This window comes from Epinephelus lanceolatus, chromosome 1, assembly GCF_041903045.1.
Source record: "Epinephelus lanceolatus isolate andai-2023 chromosome 1, ASM4190304v1, whole genome shotgun sequence".
In the NCBI taxonomy this organism is placed as follows: Eukaryota; Metazoa; Chordata; class Actinopteri; order Perciformes; family Serranidae; genus Epinephelus; species Epinephelus lanceolatus.
In genome coordinates, this window is record NC_135734.1 from 53,490,850 (window position 1) to 53,508,959 (window position 18,110).

At 43.6% G+C, this 18,110-nt stretch overlaps 1 protein-coding gene across 1 annotated transcript in view; it reads right to left on the reverse strand.

Moving 5' to 3' along the window:
* Window positions 1-18,110, reverse strand: part of isy1 (ISY1 spliceosome associated protein) — a 31,237-nt gene that overhangs the window by 4,497 nt on the left and 8,630 nt on the right. The window contains exons 3-9 of the mRNA XM_078172118.1: window positions 17,412-17,434; window positions 14,106-14,157; window positions 11,531-11,596; window positions 8,234-8,276; window positions 2,948-3,060; window positions 2,647-2,764; window positions 2,430-2,552 (exon numbers count right to left, since the gene is read on the reverse strand). Of these exons, the coding sequence (XP_078028244.1) occupies window positions 2,430-2,552; window positions 2,647-2,764; window positions 2,948-3,060; window positions 8,234-8,276; window positions 11,531-11,596; window positions 14,106-14,157; window positions 17,412-17,434 (538 nt within the window). The remainder of the gene's footprint in view (window positions 1-2,429; window positions 2,553-2,646; window positions 2,765-2,947; window positions 3,061-8,233; window positions 8,277-11,530; window positions 11,597-14,105; window positions 14,158-17,411; window positions 17,435-18,110) is intronic.

The following is an 18,110-nucleotide window of genomic DNA, read 5'->3' on the forward strand; positions in this document are numbered from 1 at the left end:
AGAGGTAGTCACCTGAAATGGTTTCCACTTCACAGGTGTGCCTTATCAAGGTTAATTAGTGGAATTTCTTGCTTTATCAATGGGGTTGGGACCATCAGTTGTGTTGTGCAGAAGTCAGGTTAATACACAGCCGACAGCCCTATTGGACAACTGTTAAAATTCATATTATGGCAAGAACCAATCAGCTAACTAAAGAAAAACGAGTGGCCATCATTACTTTAAGAAATGAAGGTCAGTCAGTCCGGAAAATTGCAAAAACTTTAAATGTGTCCCCAAGTGGAGTCGCAAAAACCATCAAGCGCTACAACCAAACTGGCACACATGAGGACCGACCCAGGAAAGGAAGACCAAGAGTCACCTCTGCTTCTGAGGATAAGTTCATCCGAGTCACCAGCCTCAGAAATCGCAAGTTAACAGCAGCTCAGATCAGAGACCAGATGAATGCCACACAGAGTTCTAGCAGCAGACCCATCTCTAGAACAACTGTTAAGAGGAGACTGCGCCAATCAGGCCTTCATGGTCAAATAGCTGCTAGGAAACCACTGCTAAGGAGAGGCAACAAGCAGAAGAGATTTGTTTGGGCCAAGAAACACAAGGAATGGACATTAGACCAGTGGAAATCTGTGCTTTGGTCTGATGAGTCCAAATTTGAGATCTTTGGTTTCAACCGCCGTGTCTTTGTGAGACGCAGAAAAGGTGAACGGATGGATTCCACATGCCTGGTTCCCACTGTGAAGCATGGAGGAGGAGGTGTGATGGTGTGGGGGTGTTTTGCTGGTGACACTGTTGGGGATTTATTCAAAATTGAAGGCACACTGAACCAGCATGGCTACCACAGCATCCTGCAGCGACATGCCATCCCATCCGGTTTGCGTTTAGTTGGACGATCATTTATTTTTCAACAGGACAATGACCCCAAACACACCTCCAGGCTGTGTAAGGGCTATTTGACCAAGAAGGAGAGTGATGGAGTGCTGCGGCAGATGACCTGGCCTCCACAGTCACCGGAACTGAACCCAATCGAGATTGGGGTGAGCTGGACCGCAGAGTGAAGGCAAAGGGGCCAACAAGTGCTAAACACCTCTGGGAACTCCTTCAAGACTGTTGGAAAACCATTTCAGGTGACTACCTCTTGAAGCTCATGGAGAGAATGCCAAGAGTGTGCAAAGCAGTAATCAGAGCAAAGGGTGGCTATTTTGAAGAAACTAGAATATAAAACATGTTTTCAGTTATTTCACCTTTTTTTGTTAAGTACATAACTCCACATGTGTTCATTCATAGTTTTGATGCCTTCAGTGAGAATCTACAATGTAAATAGTCATGAAAATAAAGAAAATGCATTGAATGAGAAGGTGTGTCCAAACTTTTGGCCTGTACTGTATATATATATATATATATATATATATATATATGTATATATATATATGTATAGATCTATCTATCTATAGATATATATAGATATATATTGTTTGTGTGTGGAATATATGCTGACAATAACTGGTAAATGATCACGCCCAGAGCTGCCAGTGTCAACAACATTTTGTAGAGAGGGGGATAAGTGCTGTCCCATTCCTATTTGTAGCATCTGGAGCCCTTTCAGACTCTCACACTCAATCACTTACAGCTGACGTCAGTTAAGTCAACGAGGGTTCAGGGCTTGAGTCTTTAGGGGCCGGATTGGAATTGGGCCATAATCTGACCACATGACAAAATAATCTGACCACACATGATAAAATAATCTGACTACATGATAAAATAATCTGACTACATGAAAAAATAATCTGACCACACACTAGGGCTGCCACGATTAGTCGACTTATCGATGACTAATCGACTATTAAAATAATCGGTGACTATTTTAGTAGTCGACTAATCGGTTTGAGTCATTTTTCATGTAAAAGTACTATAAAAGTACCCCAAAATACTCTTACTGCAGCTCCTTACGTTCAGATATTAGCAGCTTTACACACTCTCCCATGACGGTGAACTGAAACCCTTTGGCGTGAGTATGAAACAAGACATTAGATGGCGTAATTTTGGGGTTTGGGCAAGACAGACCGACATTTTTCATGAAATGATTAGTCGACTAATCAAAGAAATAATCGATAGATTAGTCGACAATGAAAATAATCGTTAGTGGCAGCCCTACCACACACATGATGAAATAATCTGACTACATGATAAAATAATTTGACCACACATGATACAATAATCTGACCACACATAAAATAATCTAACCACATGATAAAATAATGATCACATGATAAAATAATCTGACCACTTGATGAAATAATCTGACTACATGATAAAATAATCTGACCACACACATCATAAAATAATCTGACCACATGATAAAATAATCTGACTAAATAAAATAATCTGACCACACGCACAAAAAATCATCTCACTACATGATAAAATAATCTGACCTTGTTTCTCATACTGCGCCTCCAGAGGAAGCAGCACTCCGTCGTCTTCATCCCTGTAGCCGTAATACTCTGCGTCCACTTCCTTCATCAGTTCTGCCCTGGTCTTCCTCTGTGCTGGGGCAGCTAGCAGTCACATGATCAGAGAAGACCAATCAGATGATGGTACAGTGATGGCTGGTTTGATGTCAAACAGGAAGTAAAGACAGATTTTACATACGCTCCTTCTCAAACAGCTCTCTGACTCCAGGAAGGTCTCTGGCTGCTCCAAAGTATTTATATCCTCGATTTCCTGGAACCTCCTTCCCCTCGTGGTCCAACATCTTTGGTCCAACTCGCTGCAGCACACAACCACATCATCAATATTTCACATTTTCAATATCTCACATCATCAATAACTCCCATCATAAATATCTCACATCCTAAGTATATCATCAGTAACTCACATCATCAATAAGTCTTCAATAACATATGATCAACAACACATAATCAATAACACCTCCCAAACATCAAATGTTTACCGCGTAGTCTGGTCCCCCCAGTTCTTTGATCCGGACCTCCCAGTGTCCTTTTTCTCTCAGCAGCTTGTTGATCTCATCATTTAGATCCCGAATCTTAAACTCCCCGAGACCAGCTGAGACAGAGACAGGTCAGAGACAGAGACAGTGACATTGACAGGTCAGAGACAGAGACAGTGAAAGAGACAATGACAGTGAAAGAGACAGAGATAGTGACAGAGACAGAGATAGTGACAGAGACAGAGACAGGTCAGAGGCAGAGACAATGACAGTGAAAGAGACAGAGATAGTCACAGAGACAGAGACAGGTCAGAGGCAGAGACAATGACAGTGACAGAGACAGAGATAGTGACAGAGACAGAGACAGGTCAGAGACAGAGACAGTGAAAGAGACAGAGACAGGTCAGAGGCAGAGACAATGACAGTGAAAGAGACAGAGATAGTGACAGAGACAGGTCAGAGACAGAGACAGGACAGAGACAGGTAGTGACAGAGACAGGTCAGAGACAGTGAAAGAGACAGAGATAGTGACAGAGACAGAGACAATGACAGTGAAAGAGACAGAGATAGTGACAGAGACAGGTCAGAGACAGAGACAGGACAGAGACAGGTAGTGACAGAGACACAGACACAGACAGAGACAGGTCAGAGACAGTGACAGGTCAGAGACAGAGACAGTGACAGAGACAAATAGAGACAGACACAAAGACAAAGACAAAACTGACTGATTTCAGTTCCTTCGTGTTCCGGATGAATCATACTACAGTCAGTTTCGGGGTTCCTCAGGGTTCTGTACTCGGACCACTTCAGTTCACTTTATAAATGTTTCCCTTGGGTGCCATCATCAGAATTCTCTCTGTAAACCTCACCTGTTCTGCAGATATAACTCAGATCTAGCTGTCCATCAGACGAAACTCATCAGTTCACTAAACTTCAGACATCTGGAGGACATAAAAACCTTCCTGAAGTTAAACTCACACAAACTGAAGTTCTTGTTCTCACAAACTGTCTGAAGATGAAGTTTTTCTGGATGACCTCTGACACGTTAAAGAACCCTCTGCATGATATGTGATCAGATTTGTCTTTTAACTATAGGATAAAACAAACTTCACAGACTTTTAGTAAGGACTAACTCTTATAGTTAAGACTAACTCTTATAGTTAGGATGGATTCTAATAGTTAGAACTGACTTATAGTTAGGACTGACTCTTATATAGTTAGGGCTGACTCTTATAGTTAGGACGGATTCTAATAGTTAGGACTGACTTATAGTTAGGACTGACTCTTATATAGTTAGGGCTGGCTCTTATAGTTAGGGCTGACTCTTATAGTTAGGACGGATTCTAATAGGACTGACCCTTATAGTTAGGACTGACTCTTATATAGTTAGGACTGACTCTTATAGTTAGGACTGACTCTTATAGTTAGGGCTGACACTTAGAGTTAGGACTGACTTATAGTTAGGACTGGCCATTATAATTAGGATTGACCTTTGTAGTTAGGACTGGCCATTATAGTTAGGGCTGGCTCTTGTAGATAGGGCTGACTCTTATATAGTTAGGGCTGACTCTTATTATTAGGGCTGACTCTTTTAGTCATGGCTGGCTCTTATAGTCAGGACTGAATCTTTTAGTTGAGACTGACTCTTATAGTTAGGGCTGACTCATAGTCAGGACTAATTTATAGTTAGGGCTGACTCTTATAGTTAGGACTAAGTTATAGATAGGACTGACTCTTATAGTTAAGGCTGACTCTTATTATTAGGGCTGACTCTTTTAGTCACGGCTGGCTCTTATAGTCAGGACTGAATCTTTTAGTTGAGACTGACTCTTATAGTTAGGGCTGACTCATAGTCAGGACTAATTTATAGTTAGGGCTGACTCTTATAGTTAGGACTAAGTTATAGATAGGACTGACTCTTATAGTTAAGGCTGACTCTTATAGTTAGGACTAAGTTATAGATAGGACTGACTCTTATAGTTAGGACTAAGTTATAGATAGGACTGACTCTTATAGTTAGGGCTGACTCTTATAGTTAGGACTGACTCTTATAGTTAAGGCTGACTCTTATTGTTAGGACTAAGTTATAGATAGGACTGACTCTTATAGTTAGGACTGACTCTTATAGTTAGGACTAAGTTATAGATAGGACTGACTCTTATAGTTAGGGCTGACTCTTATAGTTAGGACTGACTCTTATAGTTAAGGCTGACTCTTATTGTTAGGACTAAGTTATAGATAGGGCTGACTCTTATAGTTAGGGCTGACTCTTATAGTTAGGACTAAGTTATAGATAGGACTGACTCTTATAGTTAGGGCTGACTCTTATAGTTAGGACTAAGTTATAGATAGGACTGAGTCTTATAGTTAGGGCTGACTCTTATAGTTAGGACTAAGTTATAGTTAGGGCTGACTCTTATAGATAGGACTGACTCTTATAGTTAGGGCTGACTTGTATAGTTAGGGCTGACTCATAGTTAGGACTAAGTTATAGTTAGGGCTGACTCTTATAGTTAGGACTGACTCTTATAGTTAGGGCTGACTTGTATAGTTAGGACTAAGTTATAGTTAGGGCTGACTCTTATAGTTAGGGCTGACTCATAGTCAGGACTAATTTATTGTTAGGACTGACTCTTACAGTCAGGACAAAGTTATAGATAGGACTGACTCTTATAGATAGGACTGACTCTTATAGTTAGGGCTGACTCATAGTTAGGACTAAGTTATAGTTAGGGCTGACTCTTATAGTTAGGGCTGACTCTTATAGATAGGACTGACTCTTATAGTTAGGGCTGACTTGTATAGTTAGGGCTGACTTATAGTTAGGACTAAGTTATAGTTAGGGCTGACTTGTATAGTTAGGACTAAGTTATAGTTAGGGCTGACTCTTATAGTTAGGGCTGACTCATAGTCAGGACTAATTTATAGTTAGGACTGACTCTTATAGTCAGGACAAAGTTATTGATAGGACTGACTCTTATAGATAGGACTGACTCTTATAGTTAGGACTAAGTTATAGTTAGGGCTGACTCTTATAGATAGGGCTGACTCGTATAGTTAGGGCTGACTCATAGTTAGGACTAAGTTATAGTTAGGGCTGACTCTTATAGTTAGGACTGACTCTTATAGTTAGGGCTGACTCTTATAGATAGGACTGACTCTTATAGTTAGGGCTGACTTGTATAGTTAGGGCTGACTTATTGTTAGGACTAAGTTATAGTTAGGGCTGACTCTTATAGTTAGGGCTGACTTGTATAGTTACAGCTGACTCTTATAGTTAGGACTAAATTATAGTTAGGGCTCAGTCTTATAGTTAGGGCTGACTTGTATAGTTACGGCTGACTCTTATAGTTAGGACTAAGTTATAGTTAGGGCTGGCTCTTATAGTTAGGGCTGACTCTTAAAGTTAGGGCTGACTCATAGTTAGGGCTGACTTATAGTTAGGGCTGACTTGTATAGTTAGGGCTGGCTCTTACAGTGAGTACTGCCTCTTATAGTTAGGACTGACTCTTACAGTTAGGACTGACTCATAGTTAGGACTGACTCTTATAGGTAGGACTGACTCTTATTGTTAGGACTGACTCTTACAGTTAGGACTGACTCATAGTTAGGACTGACTCTTATAGGTAGGACTGACTCTTATTGTACGGCTGACTCTTATTGTTAGAGCTGACTCTTATAGTTAGTATTGCCTCTTATAGTTAGGACTGACTCTTATTGTTAGGACTGACTCATAGTTAGGACTGACTCTTATTGTTAGGGCTGACTCTTATTGTTAGAGCTGACTCTTATAGTTAGTATTGCCTCTTAAAGTTAGGACTGACTCTTACAGTTAGGACTGACTCTTACAGTTAGGACTGACTCTTATAGTTAGGGCTGACTCTTATTGTTAGAGCTGACTCTTATAGTTAGTATTGCCTCTTATAGTTAGGACTGACTCTTATAGTTAGGGCTGACTCTTATAGTTAGGACTGACTCTTATAGTTAGGGCTGACTCTTATAGTTAGGGCTGACTTGTATAATTAGGGCTGACTTATTGTTAGGACTAAGTTATAGTTAGGGCTGACTTGTATAGTTAGGACTAAGTTATAGTTAGGGCTCACTCTTATAGTTAGGACTGACTTGTATAGTTACAGCTGACTCTTATAGTTAGGACTAAATTATAGTTAGGGCTCAGTCTTATAGTTAGGGCTGACTTGTATAGTTACGGCTGACTCTTATAGTTAGGACTAAGTTATAGTTAGGGCTGGCTCTTATAGTTAGGGCTGACTCTTAAAGTTAGGGCTGACTCATAGTTAGGGCTGACTTATAGTTAGGGCTGACTTGTATAGTTAGGGCTGGCTCTTACAGTGAGTACTGCCTCTTATAGTTAGGACTGACTCTTACAGTTAGGACTGACTCATAGTTAGGACTGACTCTTATAGGTAGGACTGACTCTTATTGTTAGGACTGACTCTTACAGTTAGGACTGACTCATAGTTAGGACTGACTCTTATAGGTAGGACTGACTCTTATTGTTAGGACTGACTCTTATTGTTAGAGCTGACTCTTATAGTTAGTATTGCCTCTTATAGTTAGGACTGACTCTTATTGTTAGGACTGACTCATAGTTAGGACTGACTCTTATTGTTAGGGCTGACTCTTATTGTTAGAGCTGACTCTTATAGTTAGTATTGCCTCTTAAAGTTAGGACTGACTATTATAGTTAGGACTGACTCTTATAGTTAGGGCTGACTCTTATTGTTAGGGCTGACTCTTATTGTTAGAGCTGACTCTTATAGTTAGTATTGCCTCTTAAAGTTAGGACTGACTATTATAGTTAGGACTGACTCTTATAGTTAGGACTGACTCTTATTGTTAGAGCTGACTCTTATAGTTAGTATTGCCTCTTATAGTTAGGGCTCACTCTTATAGTTAGGGCTGACTTGTATAGTTACAGCTGACTCTTATAGTTAAGACTAAATTATAGTTAGGGCTCAGTCTTATAGTTAGGGCTGACTTGTATAGTTACGGCTGACTCTTATAGTTAGGACTAAGTTATAGTTAGGGCTGACTCTTATTGTCAGAGCTGACTCTTATTGTTAGAGCTGACTCTTATTGTTAGGACTGACTCATAGTTAGGGCTGTCTCTTATAGCTAGGGCTGGCTCTTATAGTTAGGGGTGACTCAGGCTTGTCTTGGACCAGCCCCAAATGAGGCTGATGAGAGGACTGAGCCGGTCCCTCATCTTCTGACCCTTCATCAGTTGATAGAACCACAGAGGCCCGGTGGGGGTAGAAAAAAACTCACCGTTCTGGATCTGAGCGACTTTCTTTGAAATCTCACTGATGATCTGAAACAAACAGAAACATCAGACGCTGTTTGAAAATATCAACTACAACTCCCAGGATGCACTTCACTGACACAGCCAATCACAGACCTTTACACTCTGTTATGTGCACTGTTTATATACAGCAGCTATCTGACTGGCTTTGTCACTATGGCAACAGGAGCTTAGGCTCTTGGGTAATGTAGTATGAAAAACATAAAACTTTCTGATTGGCTGACAGAGCAGCTACAGGTAATACTACAGGAAGTGGAGCTGATTGTTCTCAGCAAACTGCTGGAAAAGATAGTTTAAAGAAAATAATTTAACTACTGATTTTCACACAACTGGAGCAGCATGAACACAGATGACAGCATGAACACAGATGAGAGATGACCGCCTTAAAGATAGTGACAATAAAACCTGGGAGCAGTATTATGGGATGTTAGTGCAGCTCTTGATGTGGTGTACACTATAGTGTTGCTGGATAAAGTAAAATGTTCCATGTGCTGGTTCCACACTTATTTATCTGTCTTATCAGGATGTATTTTATAATGGTGGGTTTTTAAATGTGAATGAGTTAGACTGTGGTGTACCACAGGGAAGCTGTTTAAGACTATTACTGTTCTCTATCTTCACCAGTGATCTTCTTCTTGTCCTTCATTGAACCAGAGCAGTTCTGTATGCTGCTGCTGCTGCTGAACACTGTGTTTACCAGAAGCATCTATTCAAGAACTGTCTCGTGCTTTGGACAGGGAATTACAATCTGTTGCAACGTGGGCATGGTGAAATAAGTTAGTTCATAATTTATCAAAAACAAAAAGTATTTGGATCATCTTTAAGACTTAAACCACAGTTTAACCTGTTGGTACAGGAAGTGTCTGTGGAAAAGGAAGAGGAGACCAAACTCCTTGGGGTGATATCAGACAGCAGACTGATGTGGTCACAACAGATCTGGTCTGGCAGTTATTAAGAGATGTGCTAAATTCTTACCACGGGAATGTTTCTCACACGTTGTTCAATCACTAGTTCTGACTTGTTTACATCACTGACCTGCAGTGTGCTCGCGTGCATCAAGTAAAGACCGAGACAAACTACAGTTAGCCCAGAACCGTGCTGCACGGCTCATCCTGACCTGTAACAGAAGAGCTGACATCATCAGGAAGCAAACAACCTCCAGTCGCCTGTTGGTGAAGGACAAGGACACCATGTTTTTTTTCTGCTCTGTTTCAAAAACAAATGCAGAGGAGTGAAATTATGGGATGGTTTGCCATCAGACATCACACATGCAGTAAGTGCAGCTGTTGTTAAAGAGACACTTGATGGCTGAGAGCAGCAGCTCATCACTAACACGCAACTGACTGTACCAACCTTAATGTGAAACTCTCCTCATCTTTTATTCTCTCACACTGGATTACAGTTTTGTTTGTTTGTTTTTATTTGTTTGTAGTTTTCGTGTTTGTGGTTTATTTTGTTTCTTTTTGCCCCGAACTGTTGAATGATATATTTGTTTAACTCTATGAAGTCCTGTTTGCTTGTGTGGACCTCAGAAAGAGTCGCTGCTACCTTGGTGCTGACTGATGGGGATCCAAATAAATACATACAGTTAGGTCCATAATTATTTGGACAATGATACAGTTGTCGTCATTTTGGCTCTGTACACCACCACAATGGGTTTTAAATGAAACAATGAATACCTGCTTAAAGTGCAGACTCTCAGCTTTCATTTAAGGCTTTTTTCAAAAATGTAGTATGAACCGTGTAGGAATGACAACCATTTCTTCACACAGTCCCCCAACTTTAAGGGCTCATAAATATTTGGACAAACTAACATAATCATCAATTAAACAGTCAGTTTTAATACTTGTTTGCAAATCCTTTACAGTCAATGACTGCCTGAAGTGTTGGACACATAGGCATCATCAGATGCTGGGTTTCTTCCCTGGTGATGCTCTGCCAGCCCTTTACTGCAGCCGTCTGCACTTCCTGCTTGTGTTTTGGGTGTTTTGCCCTCAGTTTTGGCTTCAGCAAGAGAAACGCATGCTCAGTTGGATTCAGGTCAGATGATATGACTTGGCCATTGCAGAACATTCCACTTCTTTGCCTTAAAAATGTCTTTGGTTGCTTTTGCAGTATGCTTCAGGTCATTGTCCAACTGCACTGTGAAGCATCGTCCAATGAGTTTTGAAGCATTTGGTTGAATCTGAGCAGATAATGGTGCCCCAAACACTTCAGCTTTCATCCTGCTGCTCTTATCAGCAGTCACATCATCAATAAATACAAGAGAACCAGTTCCACTGGCAGCCATACATGGCCATGACATAACAGTACCTCCACCATGCTTCACTGATGAGGTGGTGTGCTTTAGATCATGAGCAGTTCCTTCCCTTCTTCCTTCTCTTGTCTTCCCATCATTCTGGTAGTTGATCTTTGTTTTATCTGGCCATAGTATGCTGTTCCACAACTGTACAGGCTTTTTAGATGGTTTTTGACAAACTCTAATCTGGCCTTCCATTTTTAAGGCTAACCAATGGTTTGCATCTTGTGATAAACCCTCTGTATTTATTCTAGTGAAGTCTTGTCTTGCTTACAAGAGCAGCAGGATGAAAGCTGAAGTGTTTGGGGCTACATTATCTGCTCAGATTCAACCAAATGCTTCAAAACTCATTGGACGATGCTTCACAGTGCAGTTGGACAATGACCTGAAGCATACTGCAAAAGCAACCAAAGACATTTTTAAGGCAAAGAAGTGGAATGTTCTGCAATGGCCAAGTCATATCATCTGACCTGAATCCAATTGAGCATGCGTTTCTCTTGCTGAAGCCAAAACTGAGGGCAAAACACCCAAAACACAAGCAGGAAGTGCAGACGGCTGCAGTAAAGGGCTGGCAGAGCATCACCAGGGAAGAAGCCCAGCATCTGATGATGCTTATGTGTCCAACACTTCAGGCAGTCATTGACTGTAAAGGATTTGCAACCAAGTATTAAAACTGACTGTTTAATTGATGATTATGTTAGTTTGTCCAAATACTTATGAGCCCTTAAAGTTGGGGGACTGTGTGAAGAAATGGTTGTCATTCCTACACGGTTCATACTACATTTTTGAAAAAAGCCTTAAATGAAAGCTGAGAGTCTGCACTTTAAGCAGGTATTCATTGTTTCATTTAAAACCCATTGTGGTGGTGTACAGAGCCAAAATGATGACAACTGTATCATTGTCCAAATAATTATGGACCTAACTGTACATACGTAAATAAATAAATAAACAGGTGAGTTTGTACCTGTCGTCTCCATTTTTCAGCTTTAGGAAGTTCACTGCACTCTGACGCCAGAAAAGGTCTCCTCTCCTGCAGACAGGTGAACACAGGTGGACATCATCAGACAGGTGAAGACAGGTGGACATCATTAGACAGGTGAACACAGATGGACATCATCAGACAGGCGAACACAGGTGGACATCATCAGACAGGTGAATACAGGTGGACATCATCAGACAGGTGAACACAGGTGGACATCATCAGACAGGCGAATACAGGTGGACATCATCAGACAGGTGAACACAGGTGGACATCATCAGACAGGTGAATACAGGTGGACATCATCAGACAGGTGAACACAGGTGGACATCATCAGACAGGTGAACACAGGTGGACATCATCAGACAGGTGAATACAGGTGGACATCATCAGACAGGTGAATACAGGTGGACATCATCAGACAGGTGAATACAGGTGGACATCATCAGACAGGTGAACACAGGTGGACATCATCAGACAGGTGAATACAGGTGGACATCATCAGACAGGTGAACACAGGTGGACATCATTAGACAGGTGAACACAGGTGGACATCATGTCTATAACTTAATGAGGTCCCAGCCTGAGGTCAAAGTTGTGGCTCCTGCACAGTGATGTCAGAGACCGTCTGTGTATAAATCAAACGTCTGGACTTATTTTGGATGTTTTACCACAGAAGGAGGACTTGAACATGACACGTGTGATTTACAGCTGAGTCATATGAGAATAAAATCTTACAATCGTGAGGGCTGACCTCACAGGCCACCATCCAGAGACAGAGCTCCAAACTAGAGCAGGACATTATCTGACAGAGGACAGGAGACACTGTCTCACGTTCTCCAAACTAGACAGGGTATCTGCAGGTTTCAGTAAGTTAAATTTAAGACTTTTTAAGACCTTTTTAATGCCACCTTGAATGGAATTTAAGACCGAAAAAACTATAAATATAAGCGATGGTTGGGGGATCCCGCTGTACTATAACCAGTGCTTAATTTGTAAAATTAGAAGTGGGGGAACACTTTTTTAAGCGGCACCCGAGCCGCTTCACTGCGCAACTCCAAATGGAATGGTTGTGACATCTAGTGTTGTCACGGTACCAAAACTGGATCCCACGGTACGATACCAGCGCAAGTATCATGGTTCTGAGTAGTATCAGGATACCACAGCAAAAATGAGGCAGATGTGCCTTTTGTCATTTATAAAAAGATAAATCACTTTTCTATAATACATCAATGATATTTCAATGGAATAAATTACTTATTGACTTATTCATACTTCAAAAACAGCATCAATAAGTGATTAACATAGAGGGCATCAAAATAAAATAAATAAATAAAATAAAAATCAACCAGCCACCCTCCTCCCCTGACAAGTAAAGAACAGTCCCTTCATAAGTAAAGAACAGTCCCTTCAGTGTGGTGAGGTTTGTGGACCGTTACCTGCCACAGAGAGAAATGTGAACGGCAGTCATGACACCAACAAAAGAGGAAATTAGGCTACTGGACCTGGGGTCGGATTTCTCTGTCGCCGCCGGTAAGCCGTTATTTTGCGCCGCAGAGCCGCCGTAGGCTATTTGACCACCGTATTCCTGTCTGTGACCCCCATTCAACCCACAACCTGTATGATTCACCTTTCGTTTCTGCTGCTGGTTGAAATCTGTACTTGCACAGCGTGCTGAATGATTTATTTTGCTGGCACAAAACTATTTTTAGTCGCAAACGCAAGTAAAATGCTCGCACGTAGAGCTCTGTGAAAAACAAATCACTGCCGACAAGTAAAAAGTCATAAATAATAACTTCCACTGCTCAAAGATACTCACATGTCTGGAAAACAAACCACTACAGCAGCATATTGAGTGCCAGGTGGCCAGCGCACGCCGTTAAGCCCTTTTCACACAGTGCGCGCAAAGCGCAGACCTCCGCCGACGAACCCATTCATTGTGTATGTGCTACCGAATGAATTTAAAACCAATTTAAGACATTTCTAATGAATTTAAAACATTTTCAGGCCTTACTTTTAGATACATGAATTTAAAACTTTTTAAGACTTTTCAAGGATCCGCGGGTACCCTGCTAGAGCGGGACATTATCTGACAGAGGACAGGAGACACTGTCTCACGTTCTCCAAACTAGAGCAGGACATTATCTGACAGAGGACAGGAGACCGCTGTCTCAGGACACCAAAGTCACAGCAGAGCAAACACTGCAGACCTAACATGTGTGATGTCCTTCAATCAGCAGGATATCTGCATGTGAAGTGTTTGACTCAGGTCTTAATATGTCCTCTCAGAGCACATTACATCTGCCCACAGTTCAGTCTGTGAGGTGTCTGCAGCTCGTCGGTGTCACAGATGGGCAGACTGAAAACTTTTTTCATCCTCAGCTGAAAATGCAGAAAACTCATTAATCACTATACATTTATCACAGTGACATGGACTGATGATTCAGACCTCTACAGACTGTTTGTATGGTCCAGGTGTGAGCAGAGACAGGAGAAAAGACAGGAGCAGAGACAGGAGGAGCTCAGTTCACGCCGAAGTAGACACATATCAGAACCTGACCTTGACTTTTCCCTCCTCCAGCTGAGCCTGTCTGAACCGAGCCAGAGCCGTCCTGCAAGACAGAGCAGAGAGACACAGTTAACACAGGAGAACCAGTATAACCAGTAGAGGTCAGAATCAGGACCAGCAGCTGATGTGACAGTATTTTATGTCCAAACAAAGTGAGTAGAGCTCAGGTTACATCAGTGATAACCTCCAGATGATCAATCGATCGATCGATCATCAGAAAACTTATTTAAAACATCTGATGGTTCGAACTCAGCAACAGCTGACAGCTGCTACACAGAGGCAGCTGCTACACAGAGACAGCTGCTACACAAACGCAGCTGTTACACAGAGACAGCTGCTACACAGAGACAGCTGCTACACAGAGGCAGCTGCTACACAAAGGCAGCTGCTACACAGAGACAGCTGTTACACAAAGACAGCTGCTACACAGAGGCAGCTGCTACACAGAGACAGCTGCTACACAGAGATAGCTGCTACACAAAGACAGCTGCTACACAGAGATAGCTGCTACACAAAGGCAGGTGCTACACAGAGGCAGCTGCTACACAGAGGCAGCTGCTACACAGAGACAGCTGCTACACAGAGACAGCTGCTACACAAAGACAGCTGCTACACAGAGGCTGCTGCTACACAGAGACAGCTGCTACACAAAGGCAGGTGCTACACAGAGGCAGCTGCTACACAGAGACAGCTGCTACACAGAGACAGCTGCTACAAGGAGACAGCTGCTACACAGAGGCAGCTGCTACACAGAGACAGCTGCTACACAGAGACAGCTGCTACACAGAGGCAGCTGCTACAAGGAGACAGCTGCTACACAGAGGCAGCTGCTACACTGAGACAGCTGCTACACAGAGACAGCTGCTACACTGAGACAGCTGCTACACAGAGATAGCTGCTACACTGAGACAGCTGCTACACAGAGACAGCTGCTACACAGAGATAGCTGCTACACTGAGACAGCTGCTACACAGAGGCAGCTGCTACACTGAGACAGCTGCTACACAGAGATAGCTGCTACACAGAGACAGCTGCTACACAGAGACAGCTGCTACACAGAGGCAGCTGCTACACTGAGATAGCTGCTACACAGAGACAGCTGCTACACAGAGATAGCTGCTACACTGAGACAGCTGCTACACAGAGACAGCTGCTACACAAACGCAGCTGTTACACAGAGACAGCTGCTACACAGAGACAGCTGCTACACAGAGGCAGCTGCTACACAAAGGCAGCTGCTACACAGAGACAGCTGTTACACAAAGACAGCTGCTACACAGAGGCAGCTGCTACACAGAGACAGCTGCTACACAGAGATAGCTGCTACACAAAGACAGCTGCTACACAGAGATAGCTGCTACACAAAGGCAGGTGCTACACAGAGGCAGCTGCTACACAGAGGCAGCTGCTACACAGAGACAGCTGCTACACAGAGACAGCTGCTACACAAAGACAGCTGCTACACAGAGGCTGCTGCTACACAGAGACAGCTGCTACACAAAGGCAGGTGCTACACAGAGGCAGCTGCTACACAGAGACAGCTGCTACACAGAGACAGCTGCTACAAGGAGACAGCTGCTACACAGAGGCAGCTGCTACACAGAGACAGCTGCTACACAGAGACAGCTGCTACACAGAGGCAGCTGCTACAAGGAGACAGCTGCTACACAGAGGCAGCTGCTACACTGAGACAGCTGCTACACAGAGACAGCTGCTACACTGAGACAGCTGCTACACAGAGATAGCTGCTACACTGAGACAGCTGCTACACAGAGACAGCTGCTACACAGAGATAGCTGCTACACTGAGACAGCTGCTACACAGAGGCAGCTGCTACACTGAGACAGCTGCTACACAGAGATAGCTGCTACACAGAGACAGCTGCTACACAGAGACAGCTGCTACACAGAGGCAGCTGCTACACTGAGATAGCTGCTACACAGAGACAGCTGCTACACAGAGATAGCTGCTACACTGAGACAGCTGCTACACAGAGACAGCTGCTACACAGAGATAGCTGCTACACAGAGACAGCTGCTACACAGAGATAGCTGCTACACTGAGACAGCTGCTACACAGAGGCAGCTGCTACACAGAGATAGCTGCTACACAGAGACAGCTGCTACACAGAGGCAGCTGCTACACAGAGATAGCTGCTACACTGAGATAGCTGCTACACAGAGACAGCTGCTACACAGAGGCAGCTGCTACACAGAGGCAGCTGCTACACAGAGATAGCTGCTACACTGAGATAGCTGCTACACAGAGACAGCTGCTACACAGAGATAGCTGCTACACTGAGACAGCTGCTACACAGAGACAGCTGCTACACAGAGGCAGCTGCTACACTGAGATAGCTGCTACACAGAGACAGCTGCTACACAGAGATAGCTGCTACACTGAGACAGCTGCTACACAGAGGCAGCTGCTACACAGAGATAGCTGCTACACAGAGACAGCTGCTACACAGAGGCAGCTGCTACACAGAGATAGCTGCTACACTGAGATAGCTGCTACACAGAGACAGCTGCTACACAGAGGCAGCTGCTACACAGAGATAGCTGCTACACTGAGATAGCTGCTACACAGAGATAGCTGCTACACAGAGGCAGCTGCTACACAGAGGCAGCTGCTACACAGAGATAGCTGCTACACTGAGATAGCTGCTACACAGAGGCAGCTGCTACACAGAGATAGCTGCTACACTGAGATAGCTGCTACACAGAGACAGCTGCTACACAGAGGCAGCTGCTACACAGAGATAGCTGCTACACAGAGACAGCTGCTACACAGAGGCAGCTGCTACACAGAGATAGCTGCTACACAGAGATAGCTGCTACACAGAGACAGCTGCTACACAGAGGCAGCTGCTACACAGAGATAGCTGCTACACTGAGACAGCTGCTACACAGAGATAGCTGCTACACTGAGACAGCTGCTACACAGAGACAGCTGCTACACAGAGGCAGCTGCTACACTGAGATAGCTGCTACACAGAGACAGCTGCTACACAGAGATAGCTGCTACACTGAGACAGCTGCTACACAGAGGCAGCTGCTACACAGAGATAGCTGCTACACAGAGACAGCTGCTACACAGAGGCAGCTGCTACACAGAGATAGCTGCTACACTGAGATAGCTGCTACACAGAGACAGCTGCTACACAGAGGCAGCTGCTACACAGAGATAGCTGCTACACTGAGACAGCTGCTACACAGAGACAGCTGCTACACAGAGGCAGCTGCTACACTGAGATAGCTGCTACACAGAGACAGAATAAATACAGAGAATACTCACATGGCCTTCTCAGCGTTTCTGGCCTGTAGAAACAGACAGATGTTAAAACACATCAAACATACACATCATCATCATCATCATATATATAATTTAATTGACGTTGTTAAAATAATAACTCATTACTATTAGAAGAAATCATGTAATTAATATTAATAAGTCACTTTGAATAATTTGATATAGTTAAAAAATTAAGTTTAAAGTTTGTCTTTATATTAAAAGAGAATAAATAAAGGTCTGTCCTCTCCCCTCCTGTCCTGTCTCCTGTCTTCTCCCTTCCTGCCCTGTCTCCAGCCCCCTCCCCTCCTGTCCTGTCCCCTGTCCTCTCCCCTCCTGCCCTGTCTCCTGTCCTGTCCCGTCCTCTCCCTTCCTGCCCTGTCTCCTCCTGTCCTCTCCCCTCCTGTCCTGTCTCCTCCTGTCCTCTCCCCTCCTGTCCTGTCCCCTGTCCTCTCCCCTCCTGCCCTGTCTCCAGCCCCCTCCCCTCCTGCCCTGTCTCTTTCTGTCCTCTGCCCTCCTGTCCTGTCTCCTCCTGTCCTCTCCCTCCTGTCCTGTCTCCTCTTGTCCTCTCCCCTCCTGTCCTGTCTCCTCCTGTCCTCTCCCTCCTGCCCTGTCTCCTCCTGTCCTGTCTCCTCTTGTCCTCTCCCCTCCTGTCCTGTCCCCTGTCCTCTCCCCTCCTGCCCTGTCTCCAGCCCCCTCCCCTCC